We start from the raw sequence: 24,327 nt of genomic DNA on the forward strand, positions 1-24,327 counted from the left end.
TGTATTTGGGCATGGTGGTGCACATCTGTAGTCCAGCTACTTGGGAGACTGAAGTAGGAGGATCGCCCCAGAAGATCAAGGCCGCAGTGAGCTATGATAGTACCTCTGCAATAGAGCAAGACCCGTCCTCTAAAAATAAAAGGAAATAAAACTCACTGGTAGAGGTGGAGACCCCTGTCCCTCCCCTCCTTCACAAAGGGCAGCCAGCGCCAAGGCGGTTGTTTTAACCGCTATTTTCTTGCACACCTGCGACCACCCTTTTGATCGCTTTTTGCATCAGCCTGACTTCACTGTCATTAGGCAAACAGAGCGCCGGCGCCTGGCGGAGAGCGAGGACAGCCCGGAGCTGACCGGTCACGTCTACTCTACGAGCAGTGGGAGCAGTGAGAGACCCAGAGGTCCGTGCCTGTGACTGTGAATCAGGAGACGGAAAACCGGAAACGCGAAACCCAGAGCGGAGACCACAGACAACACCGGCCCCACGTCCCTCCCCGGCGGCCCCTCGCGGCCGCCCGGGGCTCGCACGCTTCCTTCCCATTGGTTCCTGCCGACCCCGCCCCGGGCGCCCGGGGAGCGGCTCCTCCCACCGTGCAGTTCACCTTTCACCTTCTCTCCTTCTGGGGCTCCAGGACGCCTCAGACCCCGTGCCCCGTAACTATTGGTGACTACTGCCTGTTCATCACAGTAAAGCTGTTCACGGACTGGCTGCGGTGAAGTAGTGGGGCGGGGAAGAAGGGGCAGCCGTCAACGCGCATGCCCGGTGCGTGCGCAGTGACTGCCGCAGCAGTCATGGCGGCTCAGTGCGTGAGGCTAGCGCGGCGCACTCTCCCGGCTTTGACGCTGTCCCTCAGGTAAGGGGCACCTCGCTTCCCTAGGGGAGCAAGGCTCCTCGGGGTTGCCTCCGCGTCGCGCCTTTCCCAGCCCTGGGAGCCACCGTCCCGGCTTCAGGCCCCGAGTTAAGCATCCCCGGACCCTCAGCTCTCCGGTGCGGAGCATCCCGCTGGGGGCTTCAGCCCCGGAGCTGGGCATCCCTGGACCCGTGGGGCCCGGTGCGGAGCGAGGGCCACCTCGCTAGACCTGCTCCGCGCCCGCACGCGGCCCGGGAGAGGGCGAGAATCGCAGCTTGCGCCGGGAAGCGCGAGCCTCCGTGCGCGGTGGTCGGGCGGGCAGGGTGGCCGCAGCGCGGGGAGGAGCGGGAAGGACGTTGGCCCACGTGTGCGTGTGGCCGAGCGTCTGCGGCGACACCTCACACTCACGTCCGCTACCTACGTCCTCGGCACACATGCTCACGGGTACAGAGGCCGCCTCAACTAAAGTGGTAGAAGAAAATCCAGCAAGCCCGAGACTTGCCCGAGGTCACACGACGGGACAGAACCCGGCCGGGTGCGCCCCAGTTACAGTGACTGACTCATTTCCGACCTGCAACGCGCAGCTCAAGGCTGGGGCCAGAGAGGAACTCCAGAAAGTTCTGTTCATATTCCTCCTCCAGTAACACCTTCTCTGCCGTCTGGGGTCAAAAGAGCAATAGAGCCCGCCCTGCCTTGGGCGAGAGGAGTTTATTTAGACAAGTGCACACTCTACAGCTTAGGGTCACAAGAGTCAATGATTCTTTTTTTCTTCTAACCTGTGGCTTCTGCTTTTTGAAAGTTGTACCTCTGAAGTTACCATGGCAAATATTTAGCATCTTCTCTGTCAGAGGAGTTGTTTAGGACTGAATTATTGATTAGAGAAGCTACTGGGGGCCAACATTGGGGAGAAACCGGGCGGAGTGTGGTCAGGTTCTGGTCTTTTTCCTTAAGAGGAGAATTCACTTGGATGAGGAAACCAGGCAGCCAGGTCAAAGTCACTTATAGAGGTGATTAAGGGTGAGTGCCAGCTTTGTTAAGATACATTAATATTAAAAAACAAAACAGGCTTGGCGCCTGTAGCTCAAGAGGCTAAGGCACCAGCCACATACACCAGAGTTGGCAGGTTTGAATCTAGCGGGGGCCTGCCAAACAGCATTGACAACTACAACCAAAAAATGGCTGAGTGTTGTGGTGGGTGCCTGTAGTCCCAGCTACTTGGGTGGCTGAGGCAAGAGAATTGCTTGGGCCCAGGAGTTGGACGTTGCTGTGAGCTGTGATGCAACCGCACTCTACTTACCCAGGACGACAGCTTGAGGCTCTGTGTCAAAAAACAAAACAAAAAACAACATAGGAGGTAAAAGTAGTGACCTCACTTGGAATACTTGAGTAAGAAGATTTTTGACAGAAGTCATTGGTAGTTTTGTATTTGGAATTAATTGCCAGAAAATGCTAAGTCAGCATCTCTGAAGTTGTGGTCTTTGGAAGGTGCTCAACTAGGGGGAGGCAAGAAAGCTGAATGGTAGTCATAGTTCTCACAGTAACCTTTCAGTCTGGGAGGGAAATTGAATGTAGTTTATTCGCAGATTGGACTATGGCATAATGAAAAAGGGCTCTACTGGTCCTGAAGAAGTCTGGGTTTGTGAGATTTTATACTGTCATTCACTAATGGATTTTTGACCTTGGGCTTATCACTTAACCTTTTTCATTTGGGGATCAGATTGTACGTGCCTCCCTCTTTCCTATCTCCATGCTATCACCCAAGCAGTTTCCTCTTCCTAAAGCACATCTCTCCTGTCCATACCAGACTCCACGTGTGTAACTGTTCCCTGTCCTACAGATCCTTTCCCAAAGCCAGGTATATCCTCTTATTCCACCTCCTAAAACATTTGGTTTCCTCTTTTATTACCTTTAAACCCCAAATTACAGTTCTTTGTGTGTAGTTATCTTCCCTTTTTAGCATGATGGTAAGAGCCACGTGGGCAAGGTGTCTGATCCATCCATCTTTGGCATCAGCAGAGGGCCTCAACTTCTACAAGTAGCTACTCCATTAAGTCCATGGCAAGGTCTGAGTTGACTCTATCTCTAAAGTCACTTCATATATAATCTGCCATTGTTGGATCTTTTTTTCCTAACAAGTCAATAGCAAATAGTTTGGAATCATCCCAGATTTCTCAAGTTATACATCTGACTTTAACAAGCAAAAAACCAAAGGCTTACTTTCTAATGTGTGGCCTTTTCTTTAGATCCTCTCCTCGGTTGTTGTGTACAGCCACAAAACAAAAGAACAATGGGCAGAACTTAGAAGAAGACGTGGGTCAAGGTGAACAGAAGACAGAGCCTCCTTCTACAGAGAAGATTCTCGTAGAAGAGAAGGTCAAGTTAGAAGAGCAGCTGAAGGAGACCACGGTGAGGGCTTTGGTGGGATGTGCATGCCCTGTGTAGTTCTCCCAGGGGCCACATAAAGGTTCCAAGTTTCACTGATGACAGACCAAAGCCAGAGGTGGTCAGTTGTTTGTCCATGGCCTGCAGCAGGCTCAATAGGAAGTTACTGCCAAAGCAAGAACTAAGACTCGATGATGTGGCACTGGCATACGAACGGTCTTTCCACAGTTTGTTTTGTTTTGTTTTGTTGTTGTTTGTTTGTTTGTTTTTGAGTCTCACTCTGCCCAGGCCCGAGTACAGTGGCATGATCATAATACACTGTAACCTCAAACTTCTGGGCTAAAGCAGTCCTCCTGCCTCAGCCTCCTGAGTAGCTGGAACTGTAGGCACATGCCACCACACCTGGTTCTTTTCTGTGTCTTGTAGTGAGAGGGTCTTGCTCAGGCTGGTTTTGATCTCCTGGCCTTCAGCAGTCCTACCCGCTCCGTCTCCTAAAGTACTAAGATCACAGGTATGAGCCACCATAGTCGGCCACTATACTTATATTAAGATTTAAAATGGTCTTGGCTCGGTGCCTGTGGCTCAAGTGGCTAAGCTTGAGCTGGCGGGTTTGAATCCAGCCTGGCCCGCCAAACAACAATGACGGCTGCAACCAAAAAAATAGCCTGGTGTTGTGGCGGGCATCTGTGGTCCCAGCTACTTGGGAGGCTGAGGCAAGAGAATCGCTTAAGCCCAGGAGTTGGAGGTTGCTGTGAGCTGTGATGTCATAGCACTCTACCCAGGGCGACAGCTTGAGGCTTTGTCAAGCCTCAATAAATAAATAAATAAATAAAATAAATTTTAAAAAGATTTAAAATGGTCTTTACAAATGAGTAGCACATAATATAGTTGGAATCATAAAATTCTAAGTGCAAGAGTTCAGAGTTCAGGGCAGGAGTGTGGTTATGTGGTTCCCTCATAGGTAAGTAGAAGTTTTATAAACTTCTTCTAGATAGTAATATGGTTTATTACTCCATATAAAGAGCATACATGGCTCAAATCAAATGCTTTGAGGATTTAAGAATAATAAAACTCTCAAAACTCTCTCGTGTGGGAGACTGTTCTAAGCTTGTGTATTAATCCTTACCGTAATTCTGGCAGAGCTAGAGTTTGAACCACTACCACCTGGACTTGGAGCTCTTGCTGGTGCCTTGTAGTTGCCCAAAGACTAAAAATAAGTGCAGTGTAGAGGCCCCCACAGTGTAGTTTAGTAAATGTTAGAAAAGCTCAGAAGATGAGTTCACAGAACAGTAGTGAGAAATCGGAAGATACCAGAACTCAGATGGTTCTTGGCAATGAATGTTTAAACTGAGTCACCCTCTAGGCAACACTAAAAATACCAAAAGGTTGTTCAGGGAGTTTTGTCTCTTTGATGGAAAAGAGGCCTAAACCATGCCACACATGTGCATCATCCTCCTAACCTTTCCTCCAAGGTATGGATTCTTGAAATGGGTCTGCCCCTAACTAGGGTTCCAGGATTCCCTTAAGTTGGACATTATACTGGGGAAATTAATGGTTCTCAGCTGTGACAAGATCATGAGAACCCCAGGAAAGCACAGGCATAAATTATTCTTCTTAAGCTGCACTTAGTCCAAATTCCAAAAATAATAGTAGACGTTATTTGTATTTCGACTTGGAGCTTGTCAAGTAATCATTTTCGAATCGGCCTTACTTTCAAATTTGTTCCATGTTTTATTCACAGAAATCTCTATTTTTCCTTTTTTTCTTTTAGGAAAAATACAAGCGAGCTTTGGCGGATACTGAGAACTTGAGGCAGAGGAGCCAGAAGTTGGTGGAGGAGGCAAAGTTATATGGTGACTATGGGTGTGATGTGGGGGAAGGATGCGTGTATGTGTGGATGTCAAAGGACTAGATGGAGGGGAAGGAGGGTGGCGATTGGACTCCCTCCTGTTTTTTAAAATGGGTTAGCATAAAGGTGTGTGGAGGAACAGAAAGTATTCAGTCAGGACTGATGCTGAGAACTGTTTAAGGTGAGCCTGTTCGTAGTGAGTGGGTTTACTGCACCCTGAACAGACACCTTGGTGTGAGTTTGCCTCCCAAGCCCATCCCCCCAGCTATCCCAGAGGCAGAGCCCTTCAGAATTCCCAGCATGCCACTACATTGTCACCTTTGGATATTTTTGTTGCTGTCCTTCCCATTTTATAGTTGAGATCACTGGGCTTACTGACTTGCCTCTCATTTAGAGCTAGTAAGTAATGGCAGTGGCATTGAGTGCTATTTGTTGGACGTAGGATAGCTTTTGAGTTTTCACTGGGGATCATCGCAGCAGTCAGGTGGTACAGAAGAGGAACCCAAGGCTCAAGTGAAAGGGTAAATGCTTTGCCCCAGGACGGGTGGAGACAAGGCCCATATCTTACCCATCGCCACATGCAGCGCAGGTAACAAAGCCCTCCTGAAACACTGTTTTCCTGAGAGTTCAGCTCGATTTCCTCCTCATTCCTCCTCTCTGCTAATACCCTTTGTTGGCTTCGTACCTGTCTGACCTCAGAATGCTGGGGTTTTTGAGGATGTGGTACCAGGCCTCTTCTCTCTTGCTGTGCTCCTTGGGTGACTTGGGCGCTCTCCTGGATTTAGTGGGCATTGGAGTATGGGTCTCTGCGTCCAGCTCAGATGTTTGCCCAGAGTCCTAGTCCCATATATCCTATTGCTTACTTGATATCTTTGACCAGATGCTTCAAGGGTATTTTCCCCTCTTCCTGTGCTTCATTTCATCCACATTTTAGTAAATTCTAGGTCTTGTCCCAGAAAAGGCTTTTGGAGGTTTTATTAAGTTTTTAATTATCAAGAAATTGAAACTCTACAGCAAAAGAATGATTTAACAAGTTATTTAACAACCCGTGTATGAAGTAAGCAGTGCTCCCAGTGTTGGGTCAGCCCGTGCAGTCGATACAGAATGCATATCATCTTCTTAACTTCTATCTAGGCATCCAGGCCTTCTGTAAGGACTTACTGGAGGTTGCAGACATTTTGGAGAAGGCAACACAGTGTGTCCCAAAAGAAGAAATCAAAGACGATAACCCTCACCTGAAGAACCTCTACGAGGGCCTCGTAATGACTGAAGTCCAGATTCAGAAGGTGTTCACAAAGCATGGCTTACTCAAGTTGAATCCTGTTGGAGCCAAGTTCGACCCTTATGAACACGAGGCTTTGTTCCACACTCCAGTTGAGGGGAAGGAGCCAGGCACAGTGGCACTAGTTAACAAGGTGGGGTACAAGCTGCATGGGCGCACCCTGAGACCCGCCTTGGTGGGGGTGGTGAAGGAAGCTTAGCTGCCTATTGCAGGGTTTTGGTTTTTTTAAATCACTTGCTATAACTTTTTAAAAGCTGGTTTAACTTTTCTCATCTATGAATAATTTGACTTTTTCCCAAACCCTGTTGGAAAGCTTAAGTAGCCAGTGGCTAAAGAGAAAATTAAGCCAGTTGCACCATTGTGTTAATGAACTCTAATTCAGGAGTCTGTTCCCTGATTGTTAGTTCCACGAGCTTACAGAAGAGCACCAGTGGGAGACTGCAGGGCCTCCAGACTCATGGGAAGAACGGTGTCTCCGCTCACACTCTGGGAAAGGCACGGTATTTTGAACAAATAAAAGGTCTTCAGGAATTCCGCTGTTTGGCTTCCTGGACACACCAGTCTGCACTGTGTGTCTTCTGTGCTCACTGTCACATTGTTACTGGCACACGTAGCCCACTGTACATTGGAGTTGAGACATTTTTCTTGCTAAAAAAAAATATGACCCTGGTGAAGGATGTGAGTTCATTTATAATCATTCACCACCTAGCTGCTAGACATGACGGACCTCTACCTTTTCTCCAGATATATGTAAACACATGTACTTCAACAGTTCTTACCACCTTTATTTTGCCAGTAATTGAGTTTGACAGAATTAATTCCTTTTTCTCTGTGTTGTTCATCTAAATGTTGAAATATTTAAGTCTATAATCAGCTAGTTACTAACCACCTCAAGGTATCCTCCCTAGTAAGATGGACTTTCTCAAAATAAGTGGAATGCGTGTTCAATGTCTTAACACGTCTTAAATGTTGTTTAAAATTTTTATTTAAGAGGATTAAAGCCCTAATGTTTACTTTCCTACTTTCTGTTAACAATTTTGTGTCCCCTGGGGAGGGAGACCTTTGAGGCACTGAGGCAAACATGGCTCAGCCTTCCCGTTCTCTCTGTCCCAGCCTTGAAGCTGCCGGCTTGACATACCCAGAGGGAGGTTCTCCCCTCATGCAGCCCCTGGCTGGCACGTGCCTGGGCCAGTGCTGCAGGTGAACGTGCGGCCCTGCAGCCCGTCAGAGTAAGAACACAAAACACATGGGGGGCTGAAAACACTCAGGAACCATAGCGGGAGTATACACGATTTGTAAAAGGTGACTGTAGGACTCTCTAGCCAAAGGACCTCTATTTCTCATTTACCTTAATATCTAGGGCTTGGGAGAAAAGTTGAGTGATGGAAGTATCTTCTAAATAAGAAAAAAAAACCTACTACCTTTGCTTCTAAAGAGGTACTTCCAGGATTGAAGGGCAATACTGTTTACTGCCCAGAAAAGATGGGCACAGTCAACTTACTTTACATGGGTCATTACAAAAGTTTTGAGATACACGAAAATCAAGAAACATCGAGTTCCACAGACAGAAACAAATTGAAGCCTTCCCAGCAACACCAACAAGCCCAAGCAAGTTGAACCCTACACGGGTGAATGAGAAAGGGCACAGTAAAAAAAAAAAAAAAGAGAGAGAAAGGGCACAGTGGCGGCGCATGTGGCTCAAAAGAGTAGGGCGCCAGCCCCATATGCTGGAGGTGGCGGGTTCAAACCCAGCCCCGAGCAAAAACTGCAAAAAAAAAAAATACAGAGAAAGGGCACAGTGACTCTGCATCTTAGAAGTGAAATCATGGAGCAAACAGTCTGTCTTAAAACTTTCATTGTGATCCATGTACTTACAATTTTGGAAGATGTATAGTCCCATAATTAAAATTTCAAATATTTTTCTCCTTTTAAGCTTCCTTGCATTATTTGGTCAAAAATACACCCCATTGTGGTCCCAGCTACTCGAGGCTGAGGCAGGAGGATTACTGGAGCTCAGGAGCTCAAGTCCAGCCTGGGTAAGAATGAGACCACAACTATTAAAAAAACTAAGCCCTGAACTAAAGGCAGCATGGTGTATTTTTTTTTTTTTAGATCTAATCTCTTTTATTTTTATTTATTTATAGTTTTTGGCTGGGGCTGGGTTTGAACCCACCACCTCTGGTATAGGGAGCCGGCACCCTACTCCTTGAGCCACAGGTGCCGCCCAGCATGGCATATTTGAGAAAACATGCCTGGGAGTTTCTGTGGTGTGTAGCAGTGAGTACATCACTTACCTCTCTGGAACTTATCTGTAAAATGAAGGCTGAATTTAAGAAAAGTAAATTTTCATACTAACTTCTTTGTGTACAATCCCCTTTTCGTCTAGAACTACAATTGCTAAAAAAGCACTAAACTTAATAACCTAGAGACAGTATAGCTTAAACATGGCAAAGAATTTCTTCACTGGAAGTTTCAATCTGGTCATTACTATAGGTTGGGTATTATCTGAAATGCTTGGGACCAGAGTTTTGAATTTTGGTTTTGGAATAGTCAAATGTGCACTTAATAGGGATTCAGAGAAATGTGTTATCAGGCATTTTTTTTACTGTGCAAGCATCACTCCTAGGCTGCACTATAGTGCTGAATACTGTAGGCGTTTGGAACACATGGTGGGGGCGGCACCTGTGCCTCAGTCGGTAGGACACGGGCCCCATATACCGAGGGTGGCGGGTTCAAACCTGGCCCAGCTTAACTGCAACCAAAAAATAGCCAGGCGTTGTGGCGGGCGCCTGCAGTCCCAGCTACTCAGGAGGCTGAGGCAAGAGAATTGCTTAAGCCCAGGAGTTGGAGGTTGCTGTGAGCTGTGTGAGGCCACGGCACTCTACCGAGGGCCAGAAAGTGAGACTCTGTCTCTACAAAAAAAGAAAAAACTATTACGGAACACGATGGTGAGTTGTAATGTGTCTAAACATGGAAAAGGTACAGTGAATAGCCAGGCATAGTGGCAGGCACCTATAATCCCAGCTACTCAGGAGGCTGAGGAAAGAGAATCGCCTAAACCCAAGAGTTGGAGGTTGCTGTGAGCTGTGATGTCATAGCACTCTACCAAGGGTGATAAAGTGAGACTGTTTCTAACAAAAAAAAGAAAAGAAAAATTTAAATGGCTTGGCGCCTGTGGCTCAAGCAGCTAAGGCGCCAGCCACATACACCTGAGCTGACAGGTTCAAATCCAGCCCGGGCCCGCCAAACAGTGATGGCTGCAACCAAAAAATAGCTGGGTATTGTAGCAGACACCTATAATCCCAGCTACTTGGGAGGTGGAGGCAGGAGAATCGCTTGAGCCCAGGAGTTGGAGGTTGCTGTGAGCTGTGATGCCACGGCACTCTACCCAGGGTGACAGCTTGATGCTCTGTCTCAAAAAAAAAAAAAAAGGTACAGTGAAAACCAGGTATTACAATCTCATGGAACCATGTTCATGTAGGTGGTCCATCATTGAGAAGACTATTTGTTAGTTAAACTTACTGGTTGAGCACCCTTAAACCCTGATTCCAAAATGCTCCAACAAGTCTTTCCTTTGAGTATCAGGTTGGAGCTCAAAACTTTCAGATTTTGGAGCATTTCAGATTAGGGACACTAAACTTGTTACAGGAAAACCTCTTTTAATTATGTACATGTTTATACTGTAAGTTAAAGATCTGTTCTGTTGCATTCTAGTCTGGATTTTGCCTACTTGGCAAAATGGGTAAGTTGTACATGTGGATAGTCTAATCGACATTACAACAGACCTGAGGCATCTGAAAATCAGCCTGGCTCCAGGGAAGACTGGTCTTTCTCTGGATATGTTGTTACTTTCAGGGAGAAGGGCTGACATGAAAGGGTTGCTGCCTAATAAAACTGGTTTGAAACAGTTGTGAAAACTGGTTTGATACAGAAGTGTCAGAATGGACCGTGTCACATGACAGTTGCCTGTTGTGAGAGCACTGGCTCACATCCAGATCTGTGTGCTCTGAAAAACAGCTTCCAGGAACTAGTGGCAAGAAGCAAGCAGTAACACCATTTCATTCTCAACTTGTTTAATATGTAAAAGGATAATAAAAATGGTAGTCAGAGTTCCGGTTTTTAATACATTCTTGGAATGTTGGCCATCCAGTGAGCATTATTTCAAACAGCTGAAGAAAATTACCCAACTTTTTGACTCAAGGAGTTGCTTCAATTTTTTAAAAAAGACCTAATTCCATGGGATTATGATAGGTAATTTAAATGTAAAAATGTAGCAGCTCTGAGCTACCAGCAGAAGTAAACACTATTGTGACAGTGACAGCTGGAGTTAAGAGACTTAAGAGGCAGCCGATCATAAAATTACCTTTCCCTTGTAACAAAGTGTTAATACTTTAACATAAATTAATTATACATTCATTATGGTGTTTTAAAACAGTCAAGCCTAAATAAATTCTTCATACCATCAAAAAAATACATACTAAAAACCTGCTTCACCACAAAGTTTTTCATTTGAGAGCTCTTGGCCTGGGCCATACACATTTACAGGGATTTTCTGCTCCTCAAGCTTAATATAAGTCTGGCAATTGTTTTTTTATAAAAATAAGACTAAATTTAAAACCTCATCAAATTAGGATTCTGGTGTTAAATCAAGGAATGAGACACCAGAATAGCTGAAGCCAGTGGTTGTCAAACTTGAGACTGCATCTCATCAACTGGAGGGCTTGTAAAAACAGTTCTCTGGTTTCCACCCCCAAAATTTCTGACTCCAGAGACTGGGTAGGCCTGAGTGTCTAACCTTCTAACAAGTTCCTGGGGGCGACACTGATGCAGGGCCAGGAAACCCACTCAAGAGAATGACTGGCCAAGATGACTGTAAAAACTTAGCACCATCTCCATTATGTTCAGTGGTAGACAGTATCAGCTTTCTGCCAATCATATTTGTCCTGCAGGGGTGATGTGGAAGTGGCCCTCAGGAGTCATACCACTGCTTAGTATTTTGTATCGTCAAGAGTTCTGGACTCAGTTAATAGGGAGTGCTTCTGCCAGCATGCGGTGCATTTTACAACTAAGCCATATACAATATATTTGAACTGTTTTATTTAATGCTGAAAAATTTACCCTAGGGGAGAGAAGGATGTAAAAAGAAAGGAAAAGGCACAGTATTTAAGTTATCCTTGGAAATGATGAGGTTTTTTTTTTTTTTTCTTTCAAATAACTTCACTTTAATGTAACTTCAAGCCCAAACACTGTGGGAGGTAAACAGTCTCTTGGTACCTATGGGGGCAAGAGAGGCAAGACAGCTCCTGGAAGAAGGGGGTGCTGGGGACCCTGTCACTCCACAGACTCTCCATAAAGCAGGGTCTTAGACGGGAGAACCCTGAGCAGCCGGAAGACAAAATTGACTTCCTCAAGTTTCAGGAAGAAGGTACCGTGTACATCCTTGAAAGAAAGCCCCAGAGAAAAACTGAGAGGACTGGGAAGAAGCCATTGGAGTCTGATTCAGGACAGCATACAGAAGCCGCATGCAAGCTAGAAGCAAGGCTCAGGACGCTGGTCAGAACTGCCCCGGCCTGGTGACTGACGAGTGCGCTTGTACTTTCCACAAAAAGATTGCTTGCAACTGTGAATTCAGAACTGTCAGCCTTGAATGGGCTCTTCCAAGTCAAACGCACTGCACATACGAACAGCAGCAGTCCCCAGCCCCCAGAAGGCCTGTCCCTACCACTAGCTTGCTTTCCTGCTCAGAAGGGACATGGCCACACTGAAGGAGCCTGCCCCGGGGGTGGGGGTGGGGTGGGGTGGGGAACTGCTCTTACCAAGTGAATCTACAGGCTTTACCCAGAACAGAATGAAGCAAGGCTCAGTTTGGGGATCTGGGGACCACAGACTGCTGCTGCCAACAGTTAAGTGCAAAGTGATTTGGTCATTATGTTGAACCACAAATTCTTCCTCAAGTTTCCATGGAAATGTCCTCCTGTTGTTCTCTGGCCCCACTTTCTTCACCTTCTACACAGTGGAGTCTGTGCCTGACCTGCCTCCACATAAAGTGCTGTGTGCCCGGGGCCATGCCGGGTCAGCTGGGCTCACAAGGGCTCAGAGAAGGGGAGCCTCCAGCAGCCCTGCCTGAGAAGAGCTGTGTCACCAGGAAAGCGCTGATGGCTTGGCAGTCCAGCGGAAAACCATGCTTCTGTTACCCATAGCACAATCGTTTTTGTACCCAAAGGGAAAAAACACTCACAAAATAAAAGTAAATTATCCAATCTCATAATACTCTCCAAACCGACCAGGTAAAGGGCAATCATCTTTAAGTATTACTTTAAGGATTAAGTTAAAATAGACACATTTCTTTCCCCCATGATCCAACATAAGATTGTTACTATTGCTGCTTTCAGAGGACCAGGAAAAGAACTTTTATCTTAAAAAAAGAACTCAATTTGTTTAAAAAAAGAGTTAACAATGGGGGAAGCACCCCCAGGTCACCGTGGCTCCCGAGCTGTTCCGGCCTCAGGACGAGTCCCTGGATATCCAGCCACTCTCTGTGAGGAAATTCAAAATTCTTTTCTTTAGGACTTTGTCCAAATAACTAGGAAGGCGACTTTTGGAGGGGATTCCTTGTCGTTTCTGGAGGTGATCTTTAATTATAATAGTTTTCACAGTTACGTAACGGGCTGGACTCAGATTTAAAGAGCTGCAGAGCACCTTCTCCCGGTCTGACAGGAGCTCGAAACCCGGGAGGTTCTCAATGGCAGCGAACTCTCCGTCTTTACCGTCCTCCTTGCCCCGTTTGGAACCTGCTAGGTTTTTGTTCTCCTTCCTCTTCTCCCGTTTGTGGCGTGCCGCCTCATACTCTGCCGACTCCTCCATCTTAGTGATTCCATTCCGCCGATAGCGCTGCAGTTCTCTGATTTTGGCTCGGAGCATTTTTTCTTTGTGCATGTTTTCAAACAAGTCATCGAACTCCTTACAGGACATGAACTGGTAGAGTGGCCTCAGCTTCAGGCGCAGCTCTTTCTCCTCCTTCGTGATCTTGCGCTTCAGCATCTTCTCCTTTTCCTTCTTGTCCTTCCCCAGAAAGGCTGGCACCAGGTTGTAGTCGCGGGCAATGTTTTTCCGTCGCTGTCGCTCCTTCAGCTTCCGCACATACATGTCCACGTGGGCACGCTTGAGCTCGATCTCCACGTCGTCGTCGTCATAGTTCACCGAGAGCCCGCTGATAAGTGTCTCGGCATCCTGGTCATACTCAATCTCATAGTCGTCCCGCAGGGGCATGTAGCCCAGCTGCTGCTGCTCGGCCACGGAAATGTCCAGGGGAGGCAACGGGGTGGTGAGGCTGGGCGAGAGGGGGCCTCCACTGGGGCAGGTGTGGTCTGTCACCCGGTTGGGGATTGTGTCAGGAATGCAGGCTTTGCCCAGGTTGCCGTGGATGTACATGCTCACGTAATGTTCCATCACTTCTTGGGGAGTCCGGGAAGCACCAACGTGAGCAGCCATATCTTCCTATAATGACAAAGGTCACAAGTTATTTCCAAAATCAGAGTCTACTTAAGTCATACTTAAGTTTCATACAAACTGTATGAACATTTTCGCAAAGGTTTACCCAGTTAGTGGACTTTCTACCAAAGCCATTATCCTCCCTCCCAAAGGACGTTTAGTTACACATTCTCCCTGGCGCTTAGTTCAGCAGAGATGGCAAAGTTGAAGGAACCTGCCCTGATTTTGTCTGTGAGAGGTGTGAGCCTGCCCAAGGTCGTGGGACAAGCTGGTGGCAGAGTTGAGACCAGAATCCCATCTGAGATCCACGCTTTGTCCTCGTTCCTTCAATGGAACCAGCAGCGCCCACCTCCTGCCAGCTGCCCTGTCACCTGCTCCACGTTCTCAGGCCATCTTATCCTGAAAGTCACAGGACATAAGCAAGCACAGGAAAGGAATGCCCTAACGTTTCTCATGCCCAGACTAGAAAATGAACTTGTCCAAGGGCACATGGCAAGACCGGGTCCAGGACTCAGAGCCAACTACAAGAAGGGACCCCATCCCGCTGTGCCTCCCAAAACAGAAAGGGCCAGGACGTGTCTTGGACACCTGTCCTGGCCATGCATCCACTCCAGCCTCTGTGCTATGGAAGGGCTAGCTTGTCCCTCTCCTCGGCAGTGACTGCAGGTGACTGGCCCATGGCTTTTCTAGGGAGAAGGCCTTCAATTCTTATGCCTTCCACAGTTAAGAAGTTCACTGAGAATCTGCCACAGACTGAAAGCATTCATCATTCCTACAAGAGGGTAAGCCATAAATACGAAGTTTATTAGTGGGAGGAAACTGTATAACTCCCTCAACCTTTTCCTTCTGCCAAGAGGCCTCTTCCTCAAAGTCAACCGCTAAAGCCACTTCAGAAAGTAACTGCCCAAACTGTGCACTCACTCCCCCGCCACCCTCCTGCCGCACAGCCCCCAGCACGCCTTCTACCCTCCTGCCAGGGTGTGGAGCCCGCAAGGCCAGCCCTGTCTCTGCAGCACCAAAGCCCACCTGGGACCCTGGGGTCAGTCAGTCTACTCAGGCTGAAGACAGACTAGAAGCTGGGCTTCCTCGACATACTCCTGGAGCCAGTGCTGGGACCATTCCCACTAGTCCTGGGAATGTCATGGGTGTGACTAAAGTGTCATGGGTGTGGTCAAGGGAGTACCAAGACCTAACTGTGGGGTCTTTTTGAGAATCATGAGGAGAAAAGTAAAGGTTAGCACTAAAAATACATTCTGCTCTTACAGGGATGAGGATTTTTTCTTTTCAAAACATTACTGTTCGCATCAAATCTATTCATTTTAGTTTCCCAGAAAGCATTTGGTTCGAAACAAAACGTAATACCATACCAAATCGCAAGTCCCTCCAGCACCTACCACCCCTCTGTGTAACCCAGGCTGGCCGCACCAAGTCTCTGATCCTCACCAGTAGAGGAGACTGAAGGACCAGGGCGACCCCCTGCCTCGCTGGGTGTGAAAGGGCTTCCGGCACTGCAGTGGGCTCTCCACAGGGAGGGTGGAAACAGTGGCCCCCACCCCCATGCTGCAGCCACCAGTCTCATTCTCCCCCCACCCCACCTTAGGGGGAGGAGATCCAGGCTGCCAGATCATGATCAATCCTTCCTGGCCCATGATCTATACTGAACTCTGGGATGGAGACTGTAGCCACTACTATCTAATAGAAAAAGTCTTGGCATCGTCCTTTTGAAGGTTGTCAGGTCAAGTAGGAAAGTCCTTGCTGAACCTTCCCATCTGTGAGGAAATGTGTGGCCCAGCCCTCTGGTCTATGCCTCTCCCACCCAAGGTGGGCAGCCAGCAGCAACTGGACCTGGCCTGAGCACCTTTTCTAGCCTCAGCGCCAGCTTCTGTCCAAGGCTGGCGGAGGGCCTGACACAAATACTCTGGATTCAGATTCCAGTTTCTGGGTACTTCTGAGATAGGCACTGGAGGCCTGGAGGTACCAGGCTTCTTATCCAAGGTGACAAGGTAACTGAGCCCCGTGACAAGGTGAGTGACCAGGCCCCTGGCGGTGGCCCTGGTCTATCAAGCCAGTTAAGACTGACAGGAAGAGGCCTCAAGTCTTCTCACTTGCTGAGATTTTTCTTTAACAATCTTCCTTGACAAATTTTAATGTCAGTAACACTGTCATCCTCCAAAATACTTTTTTCAGTTTGACTGGTCTTGAACTGGGAAAGCCTGGGCAGCCTGCTCCATCAGGTCAGCCCCATTCCTCGGCAGGCCTTCCTAGCTTGTGAGCTGTGTCCTGCCAGGAGGGCCTCTCCATGTGAGGGTCCCAGGTGAGAAGGCCAGGGCCCAGGAACAGCATGGTTTCAACACCTGTGTTAGCGGTTCCGCGTACCCAACTCTGTAGCTTCACCCCCACAACCTGTATTTATCCCTCGAGACCAGGTCGCCTCCTCCAAGAAGCCTTTGATAACCTCCAGGGCTGGATCACACTGCTACCACCTCACCTGCCATCCTCAAGGCTTCTCCTGCTTCCCGACCTTTGATCCATCCTCTTGCAGATTTTGTTGGGATAAATATAGTAACAGGCAGGTGCATCTACACTCCTCACCTCATGGCACTCCCCACCTGGCAGCAGGGTTATGATGACCCACATTTTATAGACAAGAAGACTAAACCTCAGGCTGGGCAACCACCAAAAGCACAGGCCAGTGAGTGCTAAGCCCTGGTGCTCCCAGCAAGTCTGGCCCAAAAGTCATGCCATCATCACATGCTTGCTATGGCCTTGGCTTTATGGACCAAGCACACGTTTGGGAGCACCCAGATCAGGCTACTCCTGCCCTCCGGGACACAGGGTTAAATGCAGGGACGAAGGCTGCCAGATCCATGGGCCTCCCAATAGCTCCTGTCCCCATCTGTAGCACGCCAGCACCACAGGCCCCTGCTGCCCCTTGGGAAGCTCTGCTGTCCCTCCTCACCCAGCAGCCAAGGACTAGGCTTACCCAGCTGGGCTTCTTCCCTGGGCAGTGTGGGGGCCAGCTCCTTCTCTTTCAAGTGAAGGAGGCTCAAAGGGACAGGAGCAGCAGAAGGCAGCTCCCCAGGCCTATGAGGGAAGGTGCTGTGACAGCACATCCTTTAAGGCACCACTAGGCACACCAGTGGCACCTATAGAGCCAGGAGGAACAGAGCGAGGCAGAAGATAGCTTCCATGCGTCCCCTCCCCAGAGGTCAGGGTCTGAGTTCAGGATCCTACTTCCTGTTGGTTCCTGACATGTTGCCAATCCAGCCACTCCAAAGTTCACAAAAGAGACCTGGGAGGGCCCTGCCACCCAGACACCACCTCCGCTGGGAGTGCCGTGCACAGCTTCTTCTCCCAAGTATGGGCTCCTATACAAGTGACCAAGCTTGACAAGGCTTGCTGGGTCCTGCTGTCACCTTCCACAAGTGAATTGCTCTGATGCCACCACAGACATTGGCCAGCCAGGGCCACCTGCAGCTGACAAGCAAGGCAAAGAAGGGCTTGTATGCTAGCAACCCTCCAGGGGTGGCACACTAGCTCAGCCACCGTGACACAGTGGGACTCTGGACACAGCTCTTCTCTCTTCCAGCCACATTCTTCACCTTTAAAGTGGAAGGACAGATGAGGGCACGGGGGCAGCCCTGTCCCCTCCCTCCTGCCACCCTTCTGGCCCTCTCCTCCCCACCCCCCATCCCGGAACTTCAGGAAATTGCTCCAGTGCTCCAACCTGTGGCCTCACACAAGGCACTGACACCAGAGGTCTGGGACTCATACTGGCTTTGCCTCCTGTCCTTCCAGGGTGTCAGACCTTCCCTGGCCACTGCTCCTGGCCTCTTACAAGGGAAGCCTTGTAAGCCTCAGCTCTGGGTCCGCACCCTCCTCTCTAAACTCACTCAGAGACCTCACCAGCTTACAGAGTTGTCATCAGCGCTCAAGGTGACTAAAGCCAAATAAGGCTGCCTGTGAAAGAGAAGACAAGAGTGGCAATTTCACTGTGGAAAACAACGTGGCAGGTCCTCAAAAATTACACATAGAATTTGATCCAGCAATTTTGCTTCTAGGTATTTACCCAAAACAACTGAAAGCAAGACCTTTAAGAGAAATTTGCATACCCATGTTCACAGCAGCAGTATTCAAGACAGCAGTGTCCACTGATGGACAAATGGAGAAACAAGATGTGCTCTGGCTCTACAATGGGATGTTACTCAGCCTTGAAAATGAAATTCTGACACATGCTACAACTTGATGGGCCTTGAGGACATGATGCTCATTAAGCCAGTCACAAAAGGACAAAACCCGTAGGACTGCACTTCTGTGAGGTCCGTAGTTATCAGATTCATATAGGCAGGAGTAGACTGGTTGGTACCAGGGGCTGGGGGGTTAGTGTTGAATGGGGACAAAGCTTCAGTTTGGGAAGATGGGAAAGTTCTGGAAATGCAAGGTGGTGATGGCCACACAATATGAATATACTTAATGCCCCCAAACTGTACACTTAAAAAGGATTAAAATGGTAAATTTTATGTTATGTATATTTTACCAGAGTAAACGTTAATAATTTTTTTTAATAACCTAAACATTTTTTAAAGTGACATGTCTCGCTATTCTACTTCAGTGGTTCTCACAGTGGGTCCCTGGGCCCAGCAGCATCAGCATGACCTGGGAAATTGTTAAAAATGAAAGTTCTCAGGCCCCACTCAGCCTGCTGACTAGCACCCTCAGAAGGCTTGACTTGAGCTGATCACACCCTGCTGGGAGCCCTGCCAGGTGTCCTGATGCCGGGTCCCAATTCCACACACCCTGTGCTGCCATCTGGGAACGCAGGCTTCCCCTCATCCTGCCCATCCTTAACAGCAATTCCTAAGTCTTCTCCTCCCTCCCCCAGATGTTCAAGGGGTGGAACTTACTCATTCCCACCAACACAAAGAAAGCCTCTACTCTGGTGGGAAGGAGTGGGAACTCTTTTGGTTTCCAAACACCTTCACCTGGTTCCCTGGTGTGGTCTCAGGTGAACCAATGACACAGACAACTCTAGGCATGGAGTCAAAAGATTTGGATTCTGGCTCAGCGCCTGTGGCTCAAGCGGCTAAGGCGCCAGCCACATACACCTGAGCTGGCGGGTTCAAATCCAGCCTGGGCCTGCCAAACAACAATGATGGCTCCAACCAAAAAATAGCTGGGTGTTGTGGCAGGTGCCTGTAGTCCCAGCTACTTGGGAGGCGGAGGCAGGAGAATCGCTTAAGCCCAGGAGTTGGAGGTTGCTGTGAGCTGTGATGCCACAGCACTCTACCCAGGGCAACAGCTTGAGGCTCTGTCTCAAAAAAAAAAAAAAAAAAAAAAAAAAGACTTGGATTCAAATTCTAGCTCTGCTGTGTTCCTGCACCACCCACAGTTCCACAGTTGTTTTCTCATTTGTAAAAAGGGGGAGCCTCTGCCTCAGGGTTGGGGGTAGGGTACAGCAAGAGAGTATGTGTCAAAACACCCACTCGGGGCCTGGCACCCAGCAGGCAGAGTCTGAACTGGCTTTGAAACCCCAGTTGTGTCCTCGTGCTTGGTGCTCAAGGCTTTCAAAATGGGACTCCACACAAGCTTCCTTGACCACCTCACTGGGGGTGCTCCCAACTCCAGTCCTTCACTCCAGGAAAGCTGGCTCCAGGCCCCAGAACATACCAGATTCCTAGAACACAGACCCCTCCTTCCCCCATGCTCTCCTTCCACCAGGACAGTGTCTCCTGTCCTTCCCTCCACAGAACATCCCGAGCCCCACTTGCCCACACCTCACCTTGCCAGGTGACGGAGCACAGGCCCTGAGTCGATGCTAGTGGAATGAGTGAACGAATGCACACAACCACCTACAAGCCTGGTATTTTGCAGCCTTCTGAGTACCTACTGTCATCCCACCTGCCCCAGCAGGCAGCCTGAATGTAGGCACACCTGCACAGGCCCTAGACATATACAGGGAACTTCATGCATTTACTTAGTTCAAAGCCTCAAGAGCTAGCCTGAGCCCCGCTCCCTTTAAGGCCCCCTGAAGACCATTTGCACAAAATCTTTGGCCTCCCTCACGTGGCCTCCTCAGGGCAGTGCAATTTTTTGGCAGTCAGTCAATATCTCTTCCACCAATGGCTCTTCCACCAATTTCAAACTGCCTTCAAATATTTTACTTCGGGATTTATGTTTGTGTCTGTGTGTTCTGGCCAGATCTCTATCTTCTGTCTAGTCAAGTAGAGAATCTGCCTCAAACAGCCTAGGAATGCTCAACACCCTTGTCGATCTGATGGTGGGTCTGCAGGCCAACTCCTCCCCATGCAGCGAAAGTCCCTTCACCTGTCCTCGCTGCCACTCGCTACCAAACAACATGGAGGCATGCTGCACCAGAAACTGGCCACGCTGGTCCCCAAATGCTCCTGGCCTCTGTCACCACTCCTCAGCTACACAACCTTTGGACCCCACAACTCAGGCTAGTGCAAAGTGTGATCACTATGAAACCCATAGGACGCTTGTCATCACTTACCATCTGAAATCAGGACTCATCTTCCTTTGCAGCACTGTCTCTGATCCCTACGCTGCCTCTGTCCACATACAACACCCGAGCCCAATGAAACCTGGGCCCAGCCTCACTCCGTGCACCTCCCCCACACTAATCTCTATAGAACTAGGCAGGGCAGGCCCTTCTACACACCTCCAGCCTCTGACCCACATCACTAATGCTCTTACATGGAGGGGTTAAGGCCCAGTCTTTGGAATGAGACAAAATCAACTCTGGCTCTACCATATGAAAAGCCATGGCATATGGATGAGTTGCTTAGTAGCTGTTCTCCACTGTAAACTAAGAATAAGAACCCTACTGGATGGTAAGGTATATATGGAATAACCTCGCCCCCAACCTGCCCAGGCTAAAGACGTCATAAATGAGACCCACTAGGTCCGTGCACACATCTATGTACAGGCTCAGAAGAGGGCCACACATCACAGAGCTGTAGAAAAGACTCAGATGAGGGAAAATCAAGTCCAGAGGGGTAAACCAACTAGCCTGATAGCACAGTTAAGGAAACAACACAGCCTCACCACTTGGCATGCAGTGTGGGCCAGCAACATGGACAACCCTTGAGGCTTGGCTAGCAACGCAGCAGCTCAGGCCACGCCCTCAACCAACCATAGGTTCAGCAGGGAGAAGGCCCTGACAGCACCCAAGCCCTGAGCCCTTCCTCTTTGACTTTGTCTTCCAACAACTAAGAGACATACATGTTGACAGCTGTGAGTCAGAACCTGTATTTTTAACAAGCTCCCCAGATGATTTGTGTGTACATCAAAGTTTGAGAAGCATTATTCTACAACAGAGCCCCAGCCCCCCTTCCAGCCTGAAGCTTCCTCCAATACACCGTGTTTTAGTTCTTGGGTCGTATGTTCTACGTATTTCTCACACTGATATAGAGGGACAGGTAGATCAAGTATAGTTAGTTAGGAGTGCAGAGTCTGAGTCCAAACTATTCCGTCCAAAGCCTACTGCCTCGGACCATCGGGGAGATCTCAGGAGATATACACAAAGAGCTTAACACAGCGTCTGCCACTCTGCAATGCTCTTGGCCACATCAGCTCTGCAGAGATAAGCGCTGATGTAGGAAAGGGGAGGGATCTCTGAGGCACTGATACCTAAGCAGAAACATCAAGCCTGAAACATGATTTGGTGGGAGGGCACTGCAGACAGAACAAATAAAAAGCAATCATAGGAAGTAACAGGTGAAACTTCATTAATCAACACACCGTAAGGCCCGTACACTGGGATGTTTAACCAGAGAGGCCTGAAAGCCACTGAAGGCTGATGTGAAGAGACTTATGCTTTTACAGATGACTATGATGACTGTGGGATAAGAATGAAGCAGGGAGACCAGTTAGGAGGTCCCAGATGTAAGTCATGACAAGACATAAACATCAGCCTGGAGTAAGATCACAAACAGCGGTTAGTTCTGGGCATAGAAGAAAGGGCTGTTAAGTTGGACATGGAGGAAGGAACCAAAGCTGGCTGGCTGTCTGCAGCCCAAGTCCTGTGAGTAAAGTGGTCTGAGATGGCCGAGATGGCCATGAAATCAGGAGGATGTGGGGAAGTAGCCTGACATGGAAGACTGGAGCTAAGAGAAGGGCTCCAGGCCCAGGCCCAAGTGAACACGACACTTCTCTTTCCTCTTTCACCACGCTGGACTCTACACAGAACAGATGCTTATTATTCCATCAATAAACAGCATGGAAGGACAGAATGGGATGCAGTTTTTAGTGGGTGATCACAATGTGGGTGGCAATTAGGTAAAGGATTTCTAAAGCAGCATCTTCTCTAAGGAGTTGATAGGATAAAGATTCCAGGGCTTCAATGGGGATACAGAATGGTCCCTAGAGAAGGGCTTACTTTAGGGAAAGAAAGCAAAAGGACATAAAAGCGCCACAGGTTTGGGAAAAAGCAGAGACGGTATCACAAGAGAGGTGGTTCTATAGGAGTGGTGGGAGCAGGAGAAGCAGGAAAGAGGTAGGCAAGGTTCGGGCACTGGGTTTGTACCTCACTTCCCTACTTCTTAGAACACCTGAAGATGTAGCACTTTTCCAGGCTTAGGACATAGGATCATTTGAGGCCAGGAGTTTGAGACCAGCCTGGTAAACACATTGAGACCCATTTCTAAAAAAATGTTTTTCTTAATTAGCCAGCCGTGGTAGCATGTACCTATAGTCCCAGCTACTCAGGAGGCTGGGGCAGGAGGATGATTTGAGCTCAAGCTCAGTTACAGGCTGCAGTGAGCTATGATCACACTATTGCACTCCAGCCTAGGTGACAGAGTGAGACCCTGTTTCTAAAAATAATAAGAAAATTTAAAAAAACAAATGCCTGACGATGGCTACCTATCCTTGGTGGTTACAAGTGGGAACACAGCTAGAGATCTTTCCTTTCTCACAGAGATGAAAGCTTCCTCTTCCAGAATGGAAGAAAGCTGCTTAGAAACCACCTAAAGAAGAACAACCAATTTTCTCAATCAAGGACGGGAGCTGAGCACACAATCTTGCTAGCCAAAGTGAATGCCGCCCAGCTCTCAGCTCTCACTCTCACAGAGACATCTGCAGAGATACACACCCAGGATCAATGCCTCCCAGCCCAGGCGCCTTTGTTCATTATTTACTGACCACTCACCATACAATGTCTGGGGTGTTGTGGAGACTCAAGAATAAACCAGGCACGGCTACCCACAAAGAACGTGTGTGTACACTGGCAGACCACATGGCATAGGCAGACAACCACAGAAAGCAAATAGGTCCTGAGCACAAAATAAGCGTCCCAGACCCTGAGCCAAGCCACTGTGCTGCGGGAGAAACCGACTCTTCCCTCAGTGCTCACACAGCTGCAGGTGAAGTCTGCCGGCGTGTGTCCACGAACTCAGGTGAGACACGGGTCCTGTGCAAAGCCTATACTGGGGACACACCTATCACAGGTGTCCGCAAGGTTGGGGCAGGGCTCTGCTGTCAGACCGCCCAGTTCACGCCGGCTTTGCTGGCGTCACTGAACCTGAGCGTGGGCCCCGACTGTAAATTGGCAATGTTCACACACTCTGCTTCTGGGACCTTCTGAGACCTTCTGGGGCGTGGATCGAACGAGCTAGTCATGTGCTGCTTATGTACTTTATTAAGCGAGAAGAACCTTGCTACGCGTCTCAGGGCACCGGCGGTCTGCCCGGGGCGGGTGCCCGAGGCAGGGCCCGGCCCGGCTCCCGTCCGCGCCGCCGCTCACCCAGTTTCCGAAGCCGAACTGCTCGATGGCGTCCAGCAGCAGCTGCTCCTCGCGGCTGGTCCAGCCGCCCTCGGCCTCGGGCCCCCAGAGCGTGAAGCGCCCGCCGTCCACCAGCTGGTAGCCGTGGTAGCGGCGGTGGTGGCCGATCTCGGCGCCGGCCGAGAAGCACTCGGGGCACAGCTCGATGTCCTGGCACTCGGTGCAGCGGAAGCGCAGCGGGCTCACCTCGGCCAGGCAGTACACGCAATACTTCTTACCGAGCTCCGCCATCTTCCCCCGCTCGCCGCCCGCCGCCGCCGCCGCCGCGCCCCCGGCCGTCAGCGCCCCGCCGCCCGCAGGGCTCGCCGCCGCCGCCGCCGCGCACGAGCAACTGCCGCTTGCCGCCGCGGCTGCCGCCACCGCGGCCCCCGCCCAGGCGCCGCCGGAGCCAGCCAGCCGGGCCGCGTCCCGCCTCAGCACGCAGGCGCCATCCGGCCCGGCCCGGCTACCACCGCCGCCGCCGCCGTCGTCGCCCCGCCGCATCGCGCAGGCGCTCCGCGCGCGCCACCGCGCGGACGCCAGGCCCGCCGCTCTGCGCCTGCGCGCCCCCTGCGCCGGCTGCCACCGCCTTTCCCAGAACATCAAGACGCCCCGCCCCAGGCCTGGGGATGGGAGTTGGGCTGGCAGGAAGCCTGGCGTGCTCACCACGCCCCTTACGGGGACCGCCCAACCC

General features: G+C 49.5%; 2 protein-coding genes across 2 annotated transcripts; one reads left to right on the plus strand and one right to left on the minus strand.

Annotated features, from left to right (window-relative positions):
* Positions 1 to 708: 708 nt before the first annotated feature.
* Positions 709 to 10,953, plus strand: GRPEL1 (GrpE like 1, mitochondrial). Its single transcript, XM_053566533.1, has 4 exons — positions 709 to 851; positions 3,092 to 3,254; positions 5,002 to 5,083; positions 6,214 to 10,953. Exons 1-4 carry the CDS (start codon positions 754 to 756, stop codon positions 6,558 to 6,560), a joined length of 690 nt encoding a protein of 229 aa, XP_053422508.1. The 5' UTR covers positions 709 to 753; the 3' UTR covers positions 6,561 to 10,953.
* A 483-nt stretch (positions 10,954 to 11,436) lies between these two features.
* On the minus strand, positions 11,437 to 24,236 carry TADA2B (transcriptional adaptor 2B). The gene is made up of 2 exons (XM_053566532.1): positions 23,616 to 24,236; positions 11,437 to 13,858 (listed from the first exon to the last, which is right to left on the minus strand). Exons 1-2 carry the CDS (start codon positions 24,234 to 24,236, stop codon positions 12,866 to 12,868), a joined length of 1,614 nt encoding a protein of 537 aa, XP_053422507.1. The 3' UTR covers positions 11,437 to 12,865.
* Positions 24,237 to 24,327: the final 91 nt, after the last annotated feature.

Source organism: Nycticebus coucang, chromosome 17 (genome assembly GCF_027406575.1).
Source record: "Nycticebus coucang isolate mNycCou1 chromosome 17, mNycCou1.pri, whole genome shotgun sequence".
In the NCBI taxonomy this organism is placed as follows: Eukaryota; Metazoa; Chordata; class Mammalia; order Primates; family Lorisidae; genus Nycticebus; species Nycticebus coucang.